This window comes from Piliocolobus tephrosceles, chromosome 10 (genome assembly GCF_002776525.5).
Source record: "Piliocolobus tephrosceles isolate RC106 chromosome 10, ASM277652v3, whole genome shotgun sequence".
Lineage (NCBI taxonomy): Eukaryota > Metazoa > Chordata > Mammalia > Primates > Cercopithecidae > Piliocolobus > Piliocolobus tephrosceles.
In genome coordinates, this window is record NC_045443.1 from 121,648,182 (window position 1) to 121,668,449 (window position 20,268).

The 20,268-nt window shown below is 43.7% G+C and overlaps 1 protein-coding gene across 2 annotated transcripts in view; it reads left to right on the forward strand.

Moving 5' to 3' along the window:
- DNAH10 (dynein axonemal heavy chain 10) overlaps window positions 1-20,268 on the forward strand; it is a 175,380-nt gene that overhangs the window by 46,228 nt on the left and 108,884 nt on the right. For both annotated transcript variants that reach the window (XM_031936393.1, XM_026457372.2), the window contains 7 exons: window positions 498-654; window positions 4,880-5,356; window positions 5,465-5,623; window positions 10,527-10,643; window positions 10,725-10,827; window positions 12,150-12,328; window positions 18,853-19,064. In XM_031936393.1, coding sequence (XP_031792253.1) covers window positions 498-654; window positions 4,880-5,356; window positions 5,465-5,623; window positions 10,527-10,643; window positions 10,725-10,827; window positions 12,150-12,328; window positions 18,853-19,064 — 1,404 coding nt within the window. The remainder of the gene's footprint in view (window positions 1-497; window positions 655-4,879; window positions 5,357-5,464; window positions 5,624-10,526; window positions 10,644-10,724; window positions 10,828-12,149; window positions 12,329-18,852; window positions 19,065-20,268) is intronic.

Below are 20,268 nucleotides of genomic sequence, written 5' to 3' on the forward strand. Positions count from 1 at the left end.
CTGGGATTACAGGTGTGAGCCACTGTGCCCCGCTAAATATTTTAAAATAGTGTCTCTGGCTGCCATATGAATTGCTGGATGGAGGTGGGCAGGGGGAGGGGAAGCAGGGAGACTAGGCTGGAGGCTGGTGAAGTTTCATCCCTGGGTGTCATATCTGCTTTGGTCTTGGAAAGGATGGAGCTGGTGGGGCAGTCTGGGTGGGGATGTGAGTACTCCTTTTTCCTTACCAGAGTTGAGCAGCTTTTGGAAGTCATTATTATTTAACTATTTTCCAACCAAAAGTTAACTCAGTTTTCCAAAAGTAGAAATGAACTATTTGTATAAATTTAGTGTAAAAAAAGAATATTTTAAATAAGACTCACTCCAGCCTGTCCAGGACAGCTTCGCAGTATGTCGTTGCCTGTACCTGTGATTTTTGTGGCCCTAGTCCTTTCTGTCCATTGCTTGGTATATTTCCCTCTAGTGGGTACTGAGTCTTTCTCATCAACCCCTCTTAGGAATTTGCAGTCTTTTAATTCTTTGATCCTTGGTAATGTCCCTCTGTTCCAAACTGAAACCATTCTGACGGCGCCTGAGATCATCCTTCATCCCAACACAAATGAGATCGACAAGATGTGCTTCCATTGTGTCCGGAATTGCGTGGAGATCACCAAGGTAAGAGCGGAGGTGCCTGCATCCTTGCTCAAATGGCGTCTCAGGATGCCTCCGCCTCCCACAGTGCTGGGACTACAGGTGTGAGCCACTGCCCGCAGCCCAAGGTGGAATTCTTGACTTCCTGCCTTGTGACTTGGTCATCCCCCAGTTTTCCCCACTTCAGGAAATGGCACCAACATCAACCCAATTGCTTGAGCCAGAAACTCATCCTTGTTTCCTTTTCTCTCACCCAGCCCTGCCCAGCCCATCGGCAAGTCGTCCAAACATACCTCCCATCTGTCCTCTTCTCTCCTGTCCCCCCAGTACCTTCCTATCCCAAGTGGCCATCACCGCTCTCATGGACTGTCTCGGTGACTTTCCAACAATTCATTCTCCACCACAGGTGGTCAGAATTACCTTAAACAAATACAAATCAGGCCAGGTGCAGCGGCTCATGCCTGTTATCCTAGCACTTTGGGAGGCTGAGGTGGGAGGATTGCTTAAGCCCGGAAGTTCCAGACCAGCCTGTGCAACAAGGTGAGACCCCCATCTCTACCAAAACTAAAATTAGCTAGGCGTGGTGGTGTACACCTGTGTTCCTAGCTACTTGGGAGACTGAGGTGGAGGATTGCTTGAGCCCAGGAGTTCAAGGGTACAGTGAGGTATGGTTGCATCACTTCACTCCAGCCTGGGCAACAGAGCAAGACCCTATCTCTAAAAACAACCACCACCACCACCACCACCACCACCACCACCACCACAACAACATATCATTTCATGTCATCCCTGGTGTAAACTGCCCCACCCACTCCATGACTTAATTACACTTAGAACATAATCCAGATATCTTCGTGTGGTCTATGAGGCCCCCATGCTCTAGCCCCTGGCTGCCTTTCTGATCTCAGTCCTACAAGGATCATGCTCCCTCACACTGCAGCTTGACTGGCTGCCTGATTTTACCCCCAGCAGGTACCATGGGTTCCTCTTGCAAGGATTTCCGTAGCTGTTCCCTCACCGGGAACATTCTGCTCCCCTGACCTTCTTGTCCTCTCTCTCCCATCAGCCCTATCCCATCTTCTTCCTACCACGTACCACTCTCCGACTTTTTCTTATTTTTTCCCTTGCTTTTGTATCTATTGATCCTATCAGGCCACTGGGATGTAAAGGGATCCATGGGCCCTTTACATACAGACACAGACCGTGAGTGTTTTGTTCGCTTTAGAATCCCCAGCACCAAGAACATCAGGCACACAGTTGGTTCTCAGTAAATGTTTTCTGGATGAACATCTGCTGGCAGATAACCCAAAGTTTATGTCTTACCTCAAACTGGAACACAGAGCCATCCTTGTAGGTCTGGGCATCAATCCCGCAGCACGCTGGCATCTTCCTCTTCACTTGGCTTCTGCAGCAAGTCAGACATGTTTCAGGCATTTTTAGGGGCATAAAAATAAGTATAGAAATCAGAGTAGGGAATTTCATTTCACTGCACTTAAAAGTTGATAAATAAGGCTGGGCACAGTGGCTCATGCCTGTAATCCCAGCACTTTGGGTGGCCGAGGCAGGCGGATCATGAGGTCAGGAAATCGAGACCAAACTGGCTAACATGGTGAAACCCCATCTCTACAAAAAAAAAAAAAAAAAAAAATTAGCCGGATGTGGTGGTGGGCACCTGTGGTCCCAGCTGCTTGGGAGGCTGAGGCAGGAGAATGGGAGAATGGTGTGAACCCAGGAGTTGGAGCTTGTAGTGAGCTGAGATCGCACCACTGCACTCCAGCCTGGGGGACAGAGCGAGACTCTGTCTCAAAAAAAAAAAAAAAAAATTGATGAATAAACAGTACATGTTTTATAATCCATGCTAAGACAGTTATTTATTAAGCCTCTGTTACATAAATTCTCTTATAGGTGCTATATATGTTTCCTTTGTAAGGGAAACAGCAATTTTTAAGGGGTACATAAATAGGAAAGATGGCTTGTAAAACATTGTGAATATTAATCACAATATTTCATGCCAACTTAACTTTCCTCCTTACTAATAGATGGACTTGAGGCTCTTGGTGAAGCCTGTATTATTTTAGCTTCATAAGTTTCTTCTTTTAAATGAAAAGAATTTTTACTTATTCTCTTAGATAACGTTAGAAATGTATTTCATTAAAAAGATCTCGGCAAATGAACATGCATGACGAGGCCACTTAATATGGTTGAACTCTTTGATCTTCAGGATTCCTATTTCATGGCAGAAAATAATGAGCCAAAGTTTTAACTAGGTTCTGAATTTTACCTCATCTACTAAGTGGAAATGATAATACTATTCACCCTCTAGTGCTGTTGGGAGGATTAAATTATATAACATGTGTGTACAGCTTAGTGTACTGTTTGGCAATCAGTAGCTCTGAATAAATGTTAGCTATTAGTATTAGTATTACCATTTTTTTTTTTTTTTTTTTTTTGAGATGAAGTCTTGCTCTTTCACCAGGCTCAAGTGCAGTGGTGTGATCTCGGCTCACTGTAACCTCCACCTCCTGGGTTTGAGTGATTCTTCTGCCTCAGCCTCCCGAGTAGCTGGGACTATGGGCATGTGCCACCACGCCCAGCTAATTTTTATATTTTTATTTTATTTTATTTTTTGAGACAGAGTCTCGCGCTTTCACCCAGGCTGGAGTGCAGTGGCGCAATCTCTGCTCATTGCAAGCTCCGCCTCCTGGGTTCATGCCATTCTTCTGCCTCAACCTCCCCAGTAGCTGGGACCATAGGCACCTGCCACCATGCCCAGCTAACTTTTTGTATTTTTTTAGTAGAGACGGGGTTTCACCATGTTAGCCAGTTTGGTCTCGATCTCCTGACCTCATGATCTGTCTGCCTCAGCCTCCCAAAGTGCTGGGATTACAGGTGTGAGCCACTGACCCTGGCCTAATTTTTGTATTTTTAGTAGAGACAGGGTTTCACTATTTTGGCCAGGATGGTTTTGATCTCTTGACATCGTGATCTGCCTACCTCTGCCTCCCAAAGTGCTGGGATTACAGGTGTGAGTCACCACGCTCCACCTAGTGTTAGTATTACTATTATTAGTAATATTGGAAATAGAAGTACTAGGTCGGTGCAAAAGTAGCTGTGGTTTTTACCATTAAAAGTATTGGCAAAACTGCAACTACTTTTGCACCAACCTATAGTAGTTGTTATTCACATTTTACAGATGGTGAGCCTACTGTTCAGAGAAGTAATGTGTAACATACCCATCGTTTGCTGTTAGGACTCATGCTTGATTAAAACAGAGCCTTGGCCGGGCACAGTGGCTCACGCCTGTAATCCCAATACTTTGGGAGGCCGAGGTGGGCGGATCACGAGGTCAGGAGCTTGAGACCATCCTGGCTAACACGGTAAAACCCTGTCTCTACTAAAAATACAAAAAATTAGCCGGGCGTGGTGGCAGGCACCTGTAGTCCCAGCTACTCGGGAGGCTGAGGCAGGAGAATGACGTGAACCCAGGAGGCAGAGCTTGCAGTGAGCTGAGATCATGCCACTGCACTCCAGCCTGGGCAACAGAGCGAAACTCCGTCTCAAACAACAACAACAACAAAACAAACAAACAAAAAGCAGAAGCTTAACTCTGCAACAGAGAGATGTCAAATTAGCAGATTTGTTCTGGGACACTAAGCAGTCAATTTGCCTGAACGTGTGTTTTTTCCTCTGTATATATGGAAATAAAGGTTTTTTTTATTCATCCATAGTGTAGTTGGCTTTTATTTCATAACAAGTCACTTCAAAACTTACTGGCTTAAAGCAATAATCATTTAACTCTGGGTTCTGTGGGCTGGGTTCTGCTGAGCAGTTCTTCTGGTCTTGGCTGGGCTCACTCATGTGTCTAGCAGTTGATGACCTCAAGCACAGCTCTGATGGCCAGTGGCTGGGGTTCTCTTGTGTATGGCCTTATGTAATGTAGTAGGCTAGCTCGAGCTGGTGGTTGCAAGGTTCTGAGAGAATGAGAGCAGAAGCCGCAGGGCTTTCTGGAATCCTTGGTTTGAACTTGCATAACACCATGTCCGCCCCTTTCCATTGGTGAGGTTAAGCCACAAGGCTCGCTCCGGAAAGGAAATAGGCTCCATCTCTTGATGAGAGGAACAAAGGATTATGGTAATTTTTAAAATGATTTTCCATTACTGGCAAGACTTATTACTGAATACTAATATGTATATTGGAGGCAAAATAGATACTAAAATACTGTCTTTTCTCCTAATTCTTACTTTGCCAGCATTTTGTTCGTTGGATGAATGGCAGCTGCATAGAATGCCCCCCTCAGAAGGGGGAGGAAGAAGAAGTTGTTTTAATAAACTTTTACAATGATATCTCTCTGAACCCTCAGATAATTGAACAAGCTGTTATGATCCCCCAAAATGTCCACAGGATTCTGATCAATCTTATGAAGTATCTACAAAAATGGAAGCGGTATCGACCTCTCTGGAAATTGGACAAAGCTATTGTGATGGAGAAATTTGCCGCCAAGAAACCTCCTTGTGTGGCATATGATGAAAAATTGCAGTTCTATTCCAACATAGCCTATGAGGTTATGCGCCACCCTCTAATTAAGGATGAGCATTGCATCCGACTTCAGCTCGGGCATCTGGCGAACACAGTGCAGGAAAATGCCAAGTCCTGGGTGATTTCGCTTGGAAAACTTCTCAATGAGTCAGCAAAAGAGGAGCTCTATAATCTCCATGAAGAGATGGAGGTACTCAATCGCTGTGTGTAATTGAACTACTTTTCGTGTAAGTTGGGTCTTCTTTTGCGTCATTACTGTTTTTTCTGTGCTTAGTGTTCTTTGTACTTTCTGTTATAGCACCTTGCCAAAAGCCTTAGGAAGATCCCCAATACCCTTGAAGATCTCAAGTTTGTCCTTGCAACGATTGCAGAAATTAGAAGTAAATCTCTAGTCATGGAACTAAGATACAGGGACGTCCAGGAGCGATACCGTACCATGGCAATGTATAACCTCTTCGTAAGTCAACTTGTATTTTCTTATGCATTTAACAATTGGATTGACCACTAATGACCTTTTTCAGAAATGCTTCTCAAGTATACTGCCATTGATTCATTTTCAAGTAAGTGACTTTAAGTAATACATTGTAAATGTAAAGCAATGCCACAGTTATTTAGAATAAGAAGAGAGTGAAAGATTTAAGATGATAAAAGAAACCAGTAGAAGATAATTCAATCAGTCTTGCTTTGTTTAGGGTTGTTAAATTTGGGTTCTCAGGATCTTTCAAAGTCAGGGATGAGTTTTAGGATTTCTGGGTTCCCCCTGAAATTATATGGAAATTTTATATACTGTCCGTTTTTCTGATGATGAAAGAATCTCAAGTTTTTGGCCCAGGTCTACTGCTCAGCAAGGGCGATTGAGAGCGCCACATCCTAACCACTAGGCTGCAAGGGGCCTGGTGTTTGAAGCAGTCGAGCAACAGAAATGCTGAAAGACAAACTTCATGCACATCCTGATTTATTCATAGCAGTTTGTTTCTCTTCTCTAGTTGGTATTTCTCCCTCAACCAGGTAGATTTTGTCAGACTTTGCTTCACCGGCTTACATCACAGAAATAATAGAAGAATCGCTGCAACAAAGGATTTTACACTAAGTGTGTAATGAGTCACACTCAAAAAATGAATCAGAATGTCAAATTCCAACAACAACAAAAACAACAAAACAGTGACAATTGAGATTTTGATTGTGATTGCGTTGATCCTGTAGATTAATCTGAGGCAAATGGACATCCCGTCATATTGAGTTTTCCTATCCACGAACATGTTCTCTCTCTCTTTATTTAGGTCTTTAATGTCTCCCCATAAAGATTTATAATTTTCCCCATAGAGACCTTACCTATTTTTTGCCGGATTTATTCCTAGGTACTTGATATTTTTAGATGCTCTTGTAATTGGTATCTTTAATTTTTATTTTAATTATTTTATTTTTTATTGTTATATAGAAAGACAATTCATATTTGCATTCTACATTTTTATGATCAGTAATTATTAATTTTAATCATTTATTTATCCACAGATTATTTTGGATTTTCTAAGCACACCATTATATAAACTGTGAATATTGACAGTTTCATTTCTTCTTAATTTTTAAATATTTTGTTTATTTTTCTCACCTTATGACTCTAGCTAGGAATTCCTGTACAGGGTTGGATGAAAGGGGGAGCAGGGGAAATGCATGTCTTGTTCTTGGTCTCAGAGGAGAGGAAAAGCTTTTGGCACTGTATCATTAAATATGGTAATTGCCGTGTGGTTTACTAGATTAACTCTAATACGGTAAGAGAAATATACAGTTGTGTATATTTAACACAATGGGGATATGTTCTGAGAATGTGTCAATGGGCAATTCCATAATTGTGCAAACATCATGGAATGTACTTACACAAATCTAGATGATATAGCTACTACACACCTAGGCCATATGGTAGAACCTATTTCTCCTAGGCTGCAATCATGTACAGCATGTACTGTACTGAATACTATAAGCAATGTAATGTAATAGTAAGTATTTGTGTATCTAAACATATCTAAACATAGTAAAGGTACAGTAAAAATACAGTATTATAATCTTATGGTAATACTGTCATATATGCAATCCATTTTTGTCCCAAAACATCATTTTGTGGCTCTTTAATCTTTGACAAAAAACCAGTGACTGTCTTTGGTTATTGTCACTGGTTCCTGACAGAAAGCTTCCAAAACACTTGTAATTTCCTGAGTGATAGGGGTCACAGGAACAGATCTTTTGTTACAATATTGTTCTTTGTCCCTGGTTCCTGGCACACAGCTTCTCAAATCCTTGAACTCTGGAGTGATAAAAGTATCTTTTGTATGCAAGTGAAATGACTGGTAGCTGGGAGCCCTAGACAGCTTCAGCGTGGGTGATAGTTGCCAGAAAGATCAAGACATAAACTATTTAGAGGTTTGGAGCTTTCAGATGGCCATCCTCGCCACCCTTGGGGAGGGAAGAGGGGCTGGAGATTGGAGATCAACAAAGGCTAGTGATCTAATCAGTCATGCCTATGTAATGAAATCTCCATGAACATCCCTAAATTATGGGATTTGGAGAGCTTCCAGGTTGTTGACCACACCAAGGTGCTGGGAGAGTGGTGTGCTCAGAGAAGGCACGGAAGCTCTGTGCACCCCCGAGCCCCATACCTTGGCTTATGCATTTGGCTGTTCCTGAGTTGTGTCTTTTATAATAAATCAGTGATGGTAAGTAAAGTGTCCTGAGTTCTGTGAGCCATTTCAGCAAACGGTCAAATGTGAAGGAGATGTGTGTGGGGGAACCCCTGATTTTGTAGGCAGGTTGAACAGAAGCCTGTGTACTCTAGGCACCCAGTACTTGCAACTGGCATCTGAAGTGAGGGCAACCTTATGGGACTTACACCTACATTTCTATTGAGTATAGGCCTAGACGTGAAGTTGCTGGGTTATAGGAATCCACATGTTCAGCTTTACTAGATTCTGCTAGTTTTCCAAAGTGATAGTTCCCCTTTACATCCACACCAGCATGAATAAGGTTTCAGTTGCTCCATATCCTTACAAACACTTAGTTTATTGATCTTTTGGAAACACCAACTTTGGTTTTTTTTTTTTTTTTTTTTTTTTTTTTTTATCCTTTTTATGTGTGGATATTATCCCATCATCCTCTGGCCTCTATTGTTTTGATGGAGGAGTTGACTGTTAGTCTTTTTGTTGCTCCCTTTCAAGGTAGTCTAGTCTAACTAGTTTTTTTTGGTCTGCTTTTAAGATTTTTTTTTCAGTCTTTGGTTTTCAGCAGTTGTAATATGATGGAACTAGGTTCTTTTGTTTTGTTTTCTTCTTCTTCTTCTTCTTTTTTTTCCTGATTGAGATTTGTAGTACTTTTAAAATCTGCAGGCTGATGTCTTTACCTAGTTTTGGAAAATTAACAGTTTTTGCCTTATTTTTCCCCCCCCTTCTGAGACTCCAATTCCACATATGTTGGACCTTTCTACAATACCCTGTACCCCTTACATTCCTTTCTGCCTTTTCTTTCTGTGGTTTATTCTAATACTTTGACCTAAACTTTAAGTTTGTTAATTTTCTCTTTTTTTTTGAGACGGAGTCTCGCTCTGTCACCCAGGCTGGAGTACAGTGGTGTGATCTCGGCTCACTACAAGCTCTGCCTCCCGGGTTTATGCCATTCTCCTGCCTCAGCCTCCCGAGTAGCTGGGACTACAGGTGCCCACCATCTCGCCCGGCTAGTTTTTTGTATTTTTAGTAGAGATGGGGTTTCACTGTGTAGACCAGGATGGTCTCGATCTCCTGACCTCGTGATCCACCCGTCTCGGCCTCCCAAAGTGCTGGGATTACAGGCTTGAGCCACCGCACCTGGCCAAATTTTCTATTTATTTGTGTCTGATCTGCTTTTCCTGGTTCCTTAAACAATCCTTTGAGCTCTTGATTTCAGGTGTTACCATTATCCATTCTAGAATTTCCATTTTAAAAACAATCTCCTGTGCTCTACCAAAATTCTCAATTTTGTTTTTGTCTTTTGATTCCTTTACTCTATTAAATAGAATTATTTTACATTGTGTGTCTTATAACTCTGTCGTGATCGTTTATGTTTCTGTGAATCTCTTGGTTTTGGTTAAGTTCTTTCATGTCTTTATATGGCTGGCATTTCTAACTGAGTTCTTAACAGCATATGTGATAAATTGGAGAAAGAGGATTGGAGGCGTTGGATGATGTTACATTCCATCAGAGGAGGTTTATTTTTGCTTCTAACAGACACCACAACTGGGTACATTAGCAAGCTAAGCTAACCTTATTCTAATCAGAGATTAAGTTGATTTGAAGCTGGGCTTTAGTTTATGATGGGTGTATCTCTCTGTAATATCTCTATCTCTCTCTTTTTTTTCTTTTTTCTTTTTTTTTTGAGACAGAGTTTCCCTCTTGTTGCCCAGGCTGGAGTATAATGGCGTGATTTCGGCTCACCACAACCTCCGCCTCCTGGGTTCAAGCGATTCTCTTGCCTCAGCCTCCTGAGTAGCTGGGATTACAGGCATGCACCACCACCCTGGCTAATTTTGTATTTTTAGCAGAGATGGGGTCTCTCCATGTTGGTCAGGCTGGTCTTGAACTCCCGACCTCAGGTGATCCGCCTACCTCAACCTCCCAAAGTGCTGGGATTACAGGCGTGAGCTACCGCACCCGGCCTCTATCTCTTTATTTAAAAAAATGATTTTATACTGATTTTATTTTAATTATAAAATTTGCCTTTAATATTTATCTTTATTTATTTATTTTTTTGAGACAGAGTCTTGCTCTGGCACCTATGTTGGAGTGCAGTGGTGTGATCTTGGCTCACTGTAATCTCCACCCCCCGGGTTCAAGCGATTCTCCCACCTCAGCCTCCTGAGTAGCTAGAACTACAGACTCCTGACACCACGCCTGGCTAATTTTTGTATTTTTAGTAGACAAGGGATTTCACCATGTTGTCCAGGCTGGTCTCGAACTCCTGACTCAGGCGATCCACCTACCTTGGCCTCCAAAAGTGCTGGGATTATAGGCGTGAGCCACCATGCCCAGCCAAATATTTCTTTTTAATATTTCTTTTTCTTTTTATATTTACAAAGATACAGTCTCACTGTGTTGCCCAGGCTGGTCTCAAACTCTTGAGCTCAAGGGATCCTCCTGCCTCAGCCCCCCAAAGTACTGGGATTACAGGCATGAGCCACCATGTCTGGCCTTAATATTTCAATCAGTTTTTGAGTTGGTTTGAATTACCTAGCCTCCTGTTGCCAGAAGCAGAAGTCCCTGGGAGGTAACTTTGACGATCAATTTCAATTCCAAATTGCTGATCATTTATTGTTTATTCTGTTTTTTGTTTCTCCTAATTAGCCTCCTGATGCAGAGAAAGAACTGGTTGATAAGATTGAGAGCACGTGGTCCAATCTGTTTAATGATTCGGTGAATGTGGAGCATGCTCTTGGGGACATAAAGAGAACTTTCACAGAGGTGCCTTTCCAATTTCACTTCCTGAGTAAAGATATTGAAACATGTATTTGGGCTAAATTAATGTAACCTCGTTTTTCTCAGATTACTCGAGGCGAAATAATGAACTACAGAGCTCAGACAGAGGATTTTGCAAAGCGTTTTTACAGTGAAGGCCCTGGTTCTGTTGGTGATGATCTTGATAAAGGTAAGAATGTTCTTGTGGGTCTTACTGAGCGATCTGAGTATCAAATGTTTGAGTATGTTTTGCTTAAGAATTTTGTGGCAAGTGATTGTTGTGCCATGATTTAAATATTTATTTCTTCCTCAAATACTTTTTTCTTGGCTCATTTTAGTGGTCACATAAAAAAAAAAAAGCTGGACTAATGCAACTCATTGATTGTTGAGTGCCTGCTACCTGAAGGCGTTGAGAGAAGTGCCAGGGAGCAGCATCCGCTCCTGCAGGGGATACAGAGGTTTCTGCCGCAGCTCAGAAATCTTAAACAACAGCAGCTGCCTTTACAAATGCAGCATCTTATCCATCCAACTGCCTCTCTAACTCCTGTACGTGTATTCTTTGGATTCAGATGCTTGTCCTCTGCCCTTCACATCACGTAGGCTAAAATGGTGACAAGATAAAAACACTAAAATTCTGTTGTTTTTTTTTTCTTTTTTGAGACAGAGTCTCGCTCTGTTACCCAGGCTGGAGTGCAGTGGCGCAGTCTCAGCCCGCCGCAACCTCCACCTCCTGGGTTCAAGTGATTCGCCTGCCTCAGCCTCCTGAGTAGCTGAGACTACAGGTGTGTGCCACCATGCCTGGCTAATTTTTGTATTTTTAGTAGAGACGGAGTTTCACCATGTTGGCCAGGCTGGTCTTGAACTCCTGACCTCAAGTGATCCTCCTGCCTCAGCCTCCCAAAGTGCTGGGATTATAGGCCTGAGCCACTGAACCCAATCCTAAAATTCTTATTCTAAGGAGAATTTGGTAAATACCATGAGACAAAAAATACCGTGAGACAAACCAAAGACTGCTATGGCTTCCAAAGAAACGGGTGATGTTTGTTTAAGGATGCTCAAAAAAGGCATCTGGGAAATGTGGCATTTGGGTAGATGATTGTGAGCAGGGATGTAGTGACGTAGAGTGGTGGTCGTCATTCGAATTGGGGGAGAAGCATAGAATTGGGAAGTCAGAGTGGTAGGGGAGTTATTAGTAGGATGATGACATTCTTAAGGGGGCAGCAAAGGATGGTGATGTCCACCACAACGTAGACCAGCTCAGATTCCCTTAAAACAGTCTCACTTCTGAATGACCTGGTTATGAGAATTAGACACAATTTTCTAACTGGAGGAGACTAGAGATGTCGTTGGTCTTTTGGTTTTAGTTAGAATGGTGCCATGATTCTAAATTTGTCTTCCCGTGTGGTTTATGAGGATGAAATTATAATTGAGGTACTTTATGCATGATTTCTTATTCAATTTTATATACCTTAAAATTGTATTTGTTCATTTATTGATGTATTTATTTACTAGGAGTAGAGCTTTTGGGTGTTTTTGAAAGAGAGCTGGCAAGACATGAAAAGAGCCGTCAGGAACTGGCTAACGCTGAGAAACTTTTCGATCTTCCTATTACCATGTACCCAGAGCTGCTGAAAGTGCAGAAGGAAATGAGCGGGCTGAGGATGATTTACGAGCTCTACGAAGGACTAAAGGTGAGTATCTCCCCAAAAGCAAAGGACTCAAGCTCACCGAAGGGGATGTAGGAATTACTTAGGCCCCGCAGACTTTGATGCCACTATAATTATGAGCTTGGGTCTGACTTTGTGGAAATGCTCATTTTGGCCATGGGAGGGGGATGGGGAGTGATTGCTTATAGGTACAGGGTTTCCATTTGGGGTGTTGAAAAAGTTCTGGAAATAGGCCAGGTGCAGTGGCTCACACCTGTAATCCCAGCACTTTGGGAGGCCAAGGCGGGTGGATCACCTGAGGTCAGGAGTTCGAGGCCAGTCTGGCCAACGTGGTGAAACCCCGTCTCTACTAAAAATACAAAAGTTAGCCAGGTACAGTGGCAGGTGCCTGTATTCCCAGCTGCTCAGGAAACTGAGGCAGGAGAATCACTTGAACCTGGGAGGTGGATGTTGCAGTAAGCCAAGATTGCGCACTGCACTCCAGCCTGGGTGACAAGAGCAAAACTCCATCTCAAAAAAAAAAAAAAAAAAAAAGTTCTGGAAATAGATAGTGGCGGTGGTGGCTGCCTGACATTGTGAAAGTACTTGATGCCATGGAATCATACATTTTATTTTTATTTTTGAGGCAAAGTCTCTTTCTACCACCCAAGCTGGGGTACAGTGGTGTGATAATAGCTCACTGCAGCCTCAAACTCCTGGGCTGAAGTGATCCTCCTGCTTCAGCCTGCAAAGCAGTCGGGACTACAGAGGTGCACCACCATGACTGGCCATTCCTTTTTTTGTTTTTAGTAGAGGTAAGGTCTCGCTGTTACCCAGGCTGGTCTGGAACTCCTGATCTCAAGCGATCCTCCTGCCTTGGCCTCCTAAAGTGCTGGGATTACAGATGTGAGCCATTGCACCCAGCCTGGAATTATATATTTTAAAATGGTAAAAATGACAAATTTTATTTTTTATACATTTTACCATCATCATAGGAAAGAAAACTCTCTTTGGAGGTCAAGAGCTTGGTTAAGGTGTCGGGTGAACTGTTTAGCTGCAAGCAGAGATTAAAAGTTGCAAATGTCAGCCAGGCGTGGTGGCTCATGCTTGTAATCCCAGCACTTTGGGAGGCTGAGATGGGCAGATTACTTGAGGCCAAGAGTTTGAGACTAGCCTGGGCAACAAGGCAAAACCCCGTTTCTACTAAAAAATACAAGAAAAGTTCCAGGCACAGTGGCTCACACCTGTGAGCTACCAGCACTTTGGGAGGCAAGGTGAGTGGATCACTTGAGGCCAGGAGTTCGAGACCAGCCTGGCCAACATGGCAAAACTCCATTTCTACTAAGAAATACAAAAATTAGCCAGATATGGTGGCACATGGGAGGCTGAGGCACAAGAGTCGCTTGAACCCGGGAGGCGGAGGTTGCAGTGAGCTGAGATCGCGCCACTGCACACCAGCCTAGGTGACAGAGTGAGACTCTGTCTCAAAAAAACAAAACAAAATAAAATAAAAATAAAAATAAAAGTTGCAAATGTCATGTCATTTGGGTGCCTCTCATTGATATATGTTTCCCATGCAAATTCATGCTACTTAGTTCTTTTTTTTTTTTTTTTTTTTTTGGAAGGGGGGTCTCGCTCCGCCCCCCCGGGAGTGCTGTGGCCGGATCTCAGCTCACTGCAAGCTCCGCCTCCCGGGTTCGCGCCATTCTCCTGCCTCAGCCTCCCGAGTAGCTGGGACTACAGGCGCCAGCCACCTCGCCCGGCTAGCTTTTTGTATTTTTTAGTAGAAACGGGGTTTCACCGTGTTGGCCAGGATGGTCTCAAACTCCTGACCTCGTGATCCGCCCGTCTCGGCCTCCCAAAGTGCTGGGATTACAGGCTTGAGCCACCGCGCCCGGCTGACTTAGTTCTTTATAACTTAGTGCTGTGCTGGTTGGAGTGCGGAGTCCAGAAAAGGAGTCATGTCTGCCCGTTCCTGCCCTTCTTGAGTCCCCAAGGGAGACTGACTATGTTAGTCTGGGTTCTTGAGAAACAGAATCAGTAAGAGATCTATGTGTCTATGTCTGTATCTGTCTGTATCTAATCGGTATCTATACCTATATCTATATCTAATCTATATCTGTATTATATTATCTAATCTATGTCTGTCTGTATCTAATCTATGTATCTATTTCTAATCTATATCTCATGTATATCTACGTATCTCTATCTATACCTATATGTATGAGATTTATGATGAGGGATTGGCTCCCGTGATTATGGAGGCTGAGAAGTCCCGCGACCTGCAGTTGGCAAGCTGGAGACCCAGGAGAGCTGATGGTGTAGATTCTAGTCCGAGTCCAAGTCCGAATGCAGGAGAACACTGATGTCCCAGCTTGAAGACAGTCAGGCACAGAGAGTGCATTCCGCCTTCCTCAGCCTTTTGTTCTATTCAGACCTGCAGTGGATTGGGTGAGGACATCCACATTGGGGAGGGCCACCTGCTTTACTCAGTCCCCCGATGCAAATGCTCATCTCACTCAGTCTCTCTCACAGACACACCAGCATCCGCTTGACACACAAGATTCACCTTCGCACCAATATATGAACAAATAACCACGCCGCCAGGATGTGTGCTGGAAATGAGGTGGACAGAGTCCTGAGACTGCAGAGGAGGAAGGAGAGTGGCTCACTGGCACAGGGAGTGCTGCTGAAGAGGTGGCCTGCGATGAGTCTCTGAACCAGAACAGGGTTTTGCCTGGTGCAGAACAAGGGTTGGGCAGGAGCAGACACAGGAGATTTGAAGTTGTGTCGTGTGTCCATAACCTTTCCTCCAGACTGGTGGCTTTACCAACCATGGATGCGCCAGAAAATGGGGTTGGGATGTGCGAAGTGGCGGTGGAGATGGAGATGGAGCCGTCAGAAGGGACTCTGGGCCCTCAGCGGGGGGATTGCAGGCAGGGGCTCCTTCACGTCACTCCCCCAGTGCTGGCAGAAGGGATGGCAGCTTGCATTTTAGGACAATTATGGAGGGAATAGACAGGAGAGAAGATTCCAGAGATGGGGTGGAAGGTGATGAGACCTGGTGCCTGCACTAGGCAAAAAATTCGTAAAGCAAAAAACATACCCTCAGCTTTTAAAAGGAAAGGTATCATGCCAACTGAGAACAACCACACATATGTCAAAATAAGTGGTGTTTTAATTTTTAATTTTTCTGGGTTCGTAGTAGCTGTCTATATGGCATGCATGAGATGTGTTGGCACGGGCCTGCAATGTGTAATAATCACGTCACCGAGAATGGGGTGTCCATCCCCTCAAGCTTTTATCCTTTGTGTTACAAACAATCCAATTATGTTCCTTTAGTGACTTAAAGATACACAGTTCTTATTGACTATAGTCATCCCGCCATGCTATCAAATACTAGGTCTTATTCATTCTTTCTGTTTTTTTTTTTTTTTTTTTTTTAGCAAAATAAGCATTTTAAAAAATCCAGTATTGAGACATGGCTTGGTCCCCCCACCCTACTCTGGTCTGTGGATGTTAAGGGACATTTCATCACCTGGAGTGACTTCCACTCTCCTTGAAATTTATTTTTTCCTAGCAATTGCTTTTCAAGGTTGTGTGTTGAGAAGATTCTCAGTGACACACTGGGTAGCTCCTGGGAGGCCGGGCAGGGAACTGTCGTCATAACCCCGGGGTGGCAGTGGTGCAGCTTGGGAGGCATGGGTGGATTCTGGATCTGGTTTGCAGGTAGAGTCAGTGGGACCTCCTGGAGGTGTGGACGTGGGATGTGAGAGCAAAAGAACAAGGAAGACTCCAAGGTTTTTGGCCTGAGGAGCCGGAAGGGTGGAGTCAACTCTTAAAGGAAGACTCCAGGAAGAAGGTCTGCGGATAGTGGTGAACATCAGGAATTCAGGGCAAGCTGATGTCTGCTGGACGTTCCTGTGGTGATGTTGAGGAAGCACTTGGATGTATTTGTCTGGAGCGCAGAGGAGAGCTGGAGGTGTGAATTGGGAGTGTCCAGGTGCAGATGGTACTGAGCCACCAGTTCAGATGGGCTTACCTGGTGCCTTCGTTTCCTGGGGCTGCCAGAACAAATGATTACGAATACAGACCAGGAGGCTGAAAACAACAGAAATCTATCTCCTCACAGTTCTGAAGGCCAGGGGTGCAAAATCAAGGTGCCATGCTCATTCGGGGGGCTCCAGGAGAGGCTCCTTCCTGCCTCTTCCAGCTCCTGGTGGCTTTTGACTGTCCTTGGTGTTCCGTGGCTTGCGGCTGCGTCGCTTCTGTCTCTGCCTCCCTTGTTACATGGCTGTCTTCCCTCTGTGCCTCTGTGTCTGTTTTCTCTTCTTATATGGACTCTGGTCATTGGATTTAGGGCCCACTCTAATCCAGTATGACCTCACCCTAACTACATTTGCAAAGACCCTCTTTCCAAGTAAGGCTTCATTCTGAGGTTCTGGGTGGATGTGCATTTTCAGGGGACGCTATTCAGCCCACTACACTTGGGAGTGGGGTGGGTGGAGAGAGGAGCGAGGACTGAGCCTGGGTCTCTCCAACATTAAATGCCGTGAGAAGATGTCCCTAAAAAAAGGAAAGACGAGGAGGATGAGGAGTGGCCCAGGTGGTAGGAGAACAAACAGGTGAGTGTGACATCTTGGAAACGTATTTCCGGGAGGTAGGACTGGCCAACTGCACCAGATGCTGCTGATAGACTAGGTAAGAAGAGGATGGAGGATCAACCACAGCATTGCATATCATGGAGGCCACTGGTGACTGCAACAAGAAAGGATCAATGGAGTGTGGCCGTGGAAGCCTAAATGGAGCGAATCCAAGGTGTATACCCGAGGGAAGAGAAAGCATGGTCCTTGCAGAGGCTTCTGCATGAACGTTCATAAACAGCATTGCTGGTAATAGCCCAATACTAGAAACAACCCAAATGCCCATTAAGTGAATGGATAAATAAGCTGTGGCTCATCCACACCAGGGAATACTACTACTCAGCAAGGTAGAGGACTGACCAGTTATCAGCGCATCCACGCAACAACGTGGGCGACTCTCAGAATTGTCATGCTGAGCGAAAGAAGCCAGATACAGAGGAGTGCATATCGTATGATTCCATTCGTATAAAACCCTGGAAAATGCAAACGAATTTGTGGTGGCAGAACGCAGATCCATGGTTAACTAGGGGTAGGGACAGGAGGGGAGGGATGGGAGGGGCGATGACACAGGGCAATGGGGCAGCTTTTGAGGTTGACAAATGAGTTCACTATCTTGCTTGTGGTGGTGCTTTCACAGGCATACACATCTGTCAAAACTTCGCAGATTGTACCTTTAGTTATGGGCAGCTTATTATATACCAGTTAATCCTCAATAAAGCTATTAGAAAAATAGGCCAGGTGTGGTGGTTCATGCCTGTAATCCCAGCACTTTGGGAGGCTAAGACAGGAGGATTGCTTGAGCCCAGGAGTTTGAGGCCAGCCTAGACAACCAAACAAGACCCCTATTTTATCTGCAAAATAAAATAAAAAATATCCATGCCTGGTGGTGCGTGTCTGTAGTCTCAGCTACTCAGGAGGCTGAGATGGGAGGATCACTTGAGGCCAGGAGGTTGAGGCTGCAGTGCACTGTGATCACACCACTGCACTACAGCCTGGGTGACAGTGAGACCCTGTCTCAAAAAAAAAAAAAAAAAAAAAAAGTAATTTTTACATTAAATCTCAGGAAAATATAACACAGAAAATCTTTTCTTTACAATCATCAAGTAGGAACATGTTTTATTCTCGCTTCTTAGCCTCAGCCTGATGGTTTGTAGACAGATTCTTGGATTAGTGATCTAAAGTATAAATATTTTGTAACCTTAGCTTCTTTTATCAGGAAAAAGAAGCAAGTTGTGACAGCACCTGAATGAAGTACATCCTTTAAGACCCAAGCAACTCCCTGATTTAAAAAACACCTGTTACTTACTTTATACCTCTCACTTTTGTCTTTAGAAAAGGAAGATGTAGGCCAGGCACAGTGACTCATGCCTGTAATCTCAGCACTTTGGGAGGCCAAGGTGGGCAGATCATGAGGTCAGGAGATCGAGACCATCCTGGCTAACATGGTGAAACCCCATCTCTACTAAAAATACAAAAAAAACCCCAAAACAAATAAAACCCCAAAAATTAGCCAGGCGTGGTGGTGGGCACCTGTAGTCCCAGCTACTCAGGAGGCTGAGGCAGGAGAATGGCGTGAACCCAGAAGGTGGAGCTTGCAGTGAGCTGAGATTGTGCCACTGCCCTCCAGCCTGGGCGACAGAGTGAGACTCCGTCTCAAAAAAAAAAAAAAGGTGGGGGCAAACATATTTCTGGATCTCACACATCCTCAGATGCAGCATTATTTTTGCAAAAGCTTACAAAAAGTGGAATCCTTTTCTTGTTGTTTTAGATCCTTGTAGTCAACCCCTTGTTTGTGAATTTCAGGTAGTTATAGATAGATGGGTAATACTTTAAAATGTCAGAGTGTGACAGAGTCAAGAACTTGCTCTCCTTGTTGCATTTCCAAAGGGATTTTTGTTGATGGAGTTGTTTCTTGCATGTTTCCAGGTTGCAAAAGAAGAATGGTCTCAGACCCTTTGGATCAATCTGAATGTGCAGATTCTCCAGGAAGGAATTGAAGGTTTTCTCAGGGCTCTCAGAAAGCTACCTCGGTCAGTCCGTGGCTTATCAGTGGCCTACTACTTGGAAGCGAAAATGAAGGCATTCAAAGACTCAATTCCTTTACTTCTTGACTTGAAACATGAGGCACTAAGAGACAGGTTTGTTTTGTCCTCTGTCCGTGGATGTGAAAGTGTGGGAGGAACTTTTAGTTAAAATTGTTTCCCTCAGTACATTATCTTTGCTCAGGTCTGTTGATGAAGCACAGATTTCAGTAATGCCGCAGGGCTATACATAGGCATGACACGGTTCTATAATATTGTTTCTATGTAAAGTGTCTATAAAACTGTCAACCACAGGATTCTTTTAAAAAAGAAACATCCCAGCAGTTGCAAAGTGGCATTTGCAGTTGCTTTTCTTGAAGATTTAAAAAAATATAATAAGTGGCCTCTATCAGCCACATCCAGCAGACATGGAAAGGGACTCACATATGTAATTTACAGTTTTTTTAGCTGCTACAGTAAAAGAGTAAAAACAGGTGAAATTAATTTTAATAGTATATTTCAATTAACTCAATATATCCCAAACATTATTTCAACATGTAATCAACATGAAGCATTTATTCATGGGATATTTTACATTCTTCTTAAAAAATATGTCGAAGTGCAATGTGTATTTTATACCTATAGCCTATTTCAACCTGGGCTTGCCCCATTTCGAGTGCTCCGTAGCCACCTATGGCTTGTGGCCGCCATACTGATGGGATAGCCAGCCCTGTGGGTGGGACAGAGAAGGCTCCTATGCATGGGTCTGTGTTTATTTGGTGATGGTGCCACACAGACATGAATTAGTAGGAGTTACAGTCCTAATTTGTGAGTTATGCTCTTGCTCATGTGTTTCTCTATTCCTCTGTCATGTTTTCCAAAGTGTGGTCATCTAGTCATGCCATGACATCAAATTACTTTGTTTTCCTTAGTGAGAAAGTCATGCCTTCTTTGGTTCCCTTCCCATCCTTGAGTTCACATTGAGAAAGTCTCTCATAAGTGCTGGCTTGTCTTCAACACGTGTTATTACACCTGTCTCTCCCTCTCAACAAGGAGCAGGCAGCCCTCAGGCCCCAGTGACTTGGAGTCTCAGCCCTCTTTTCACTGTCTGCTGGCTTCCCTGGAGCACTCACCCTCACCTTTACCTTTGCAGACTTCAGTTTCCTCATCTGTAAAACTAGGTAGAAGTAGGCATTTTCTAGCTAACGTTCCCAGTTTTATGATCCCATAACCCAGTGTTTCTCAAACTTTGGTCCTGTCTCATCATTTTTGTCAGATCTGAGTATCATCTATGCTATCATGGCTTTATATTTTTCTTCCT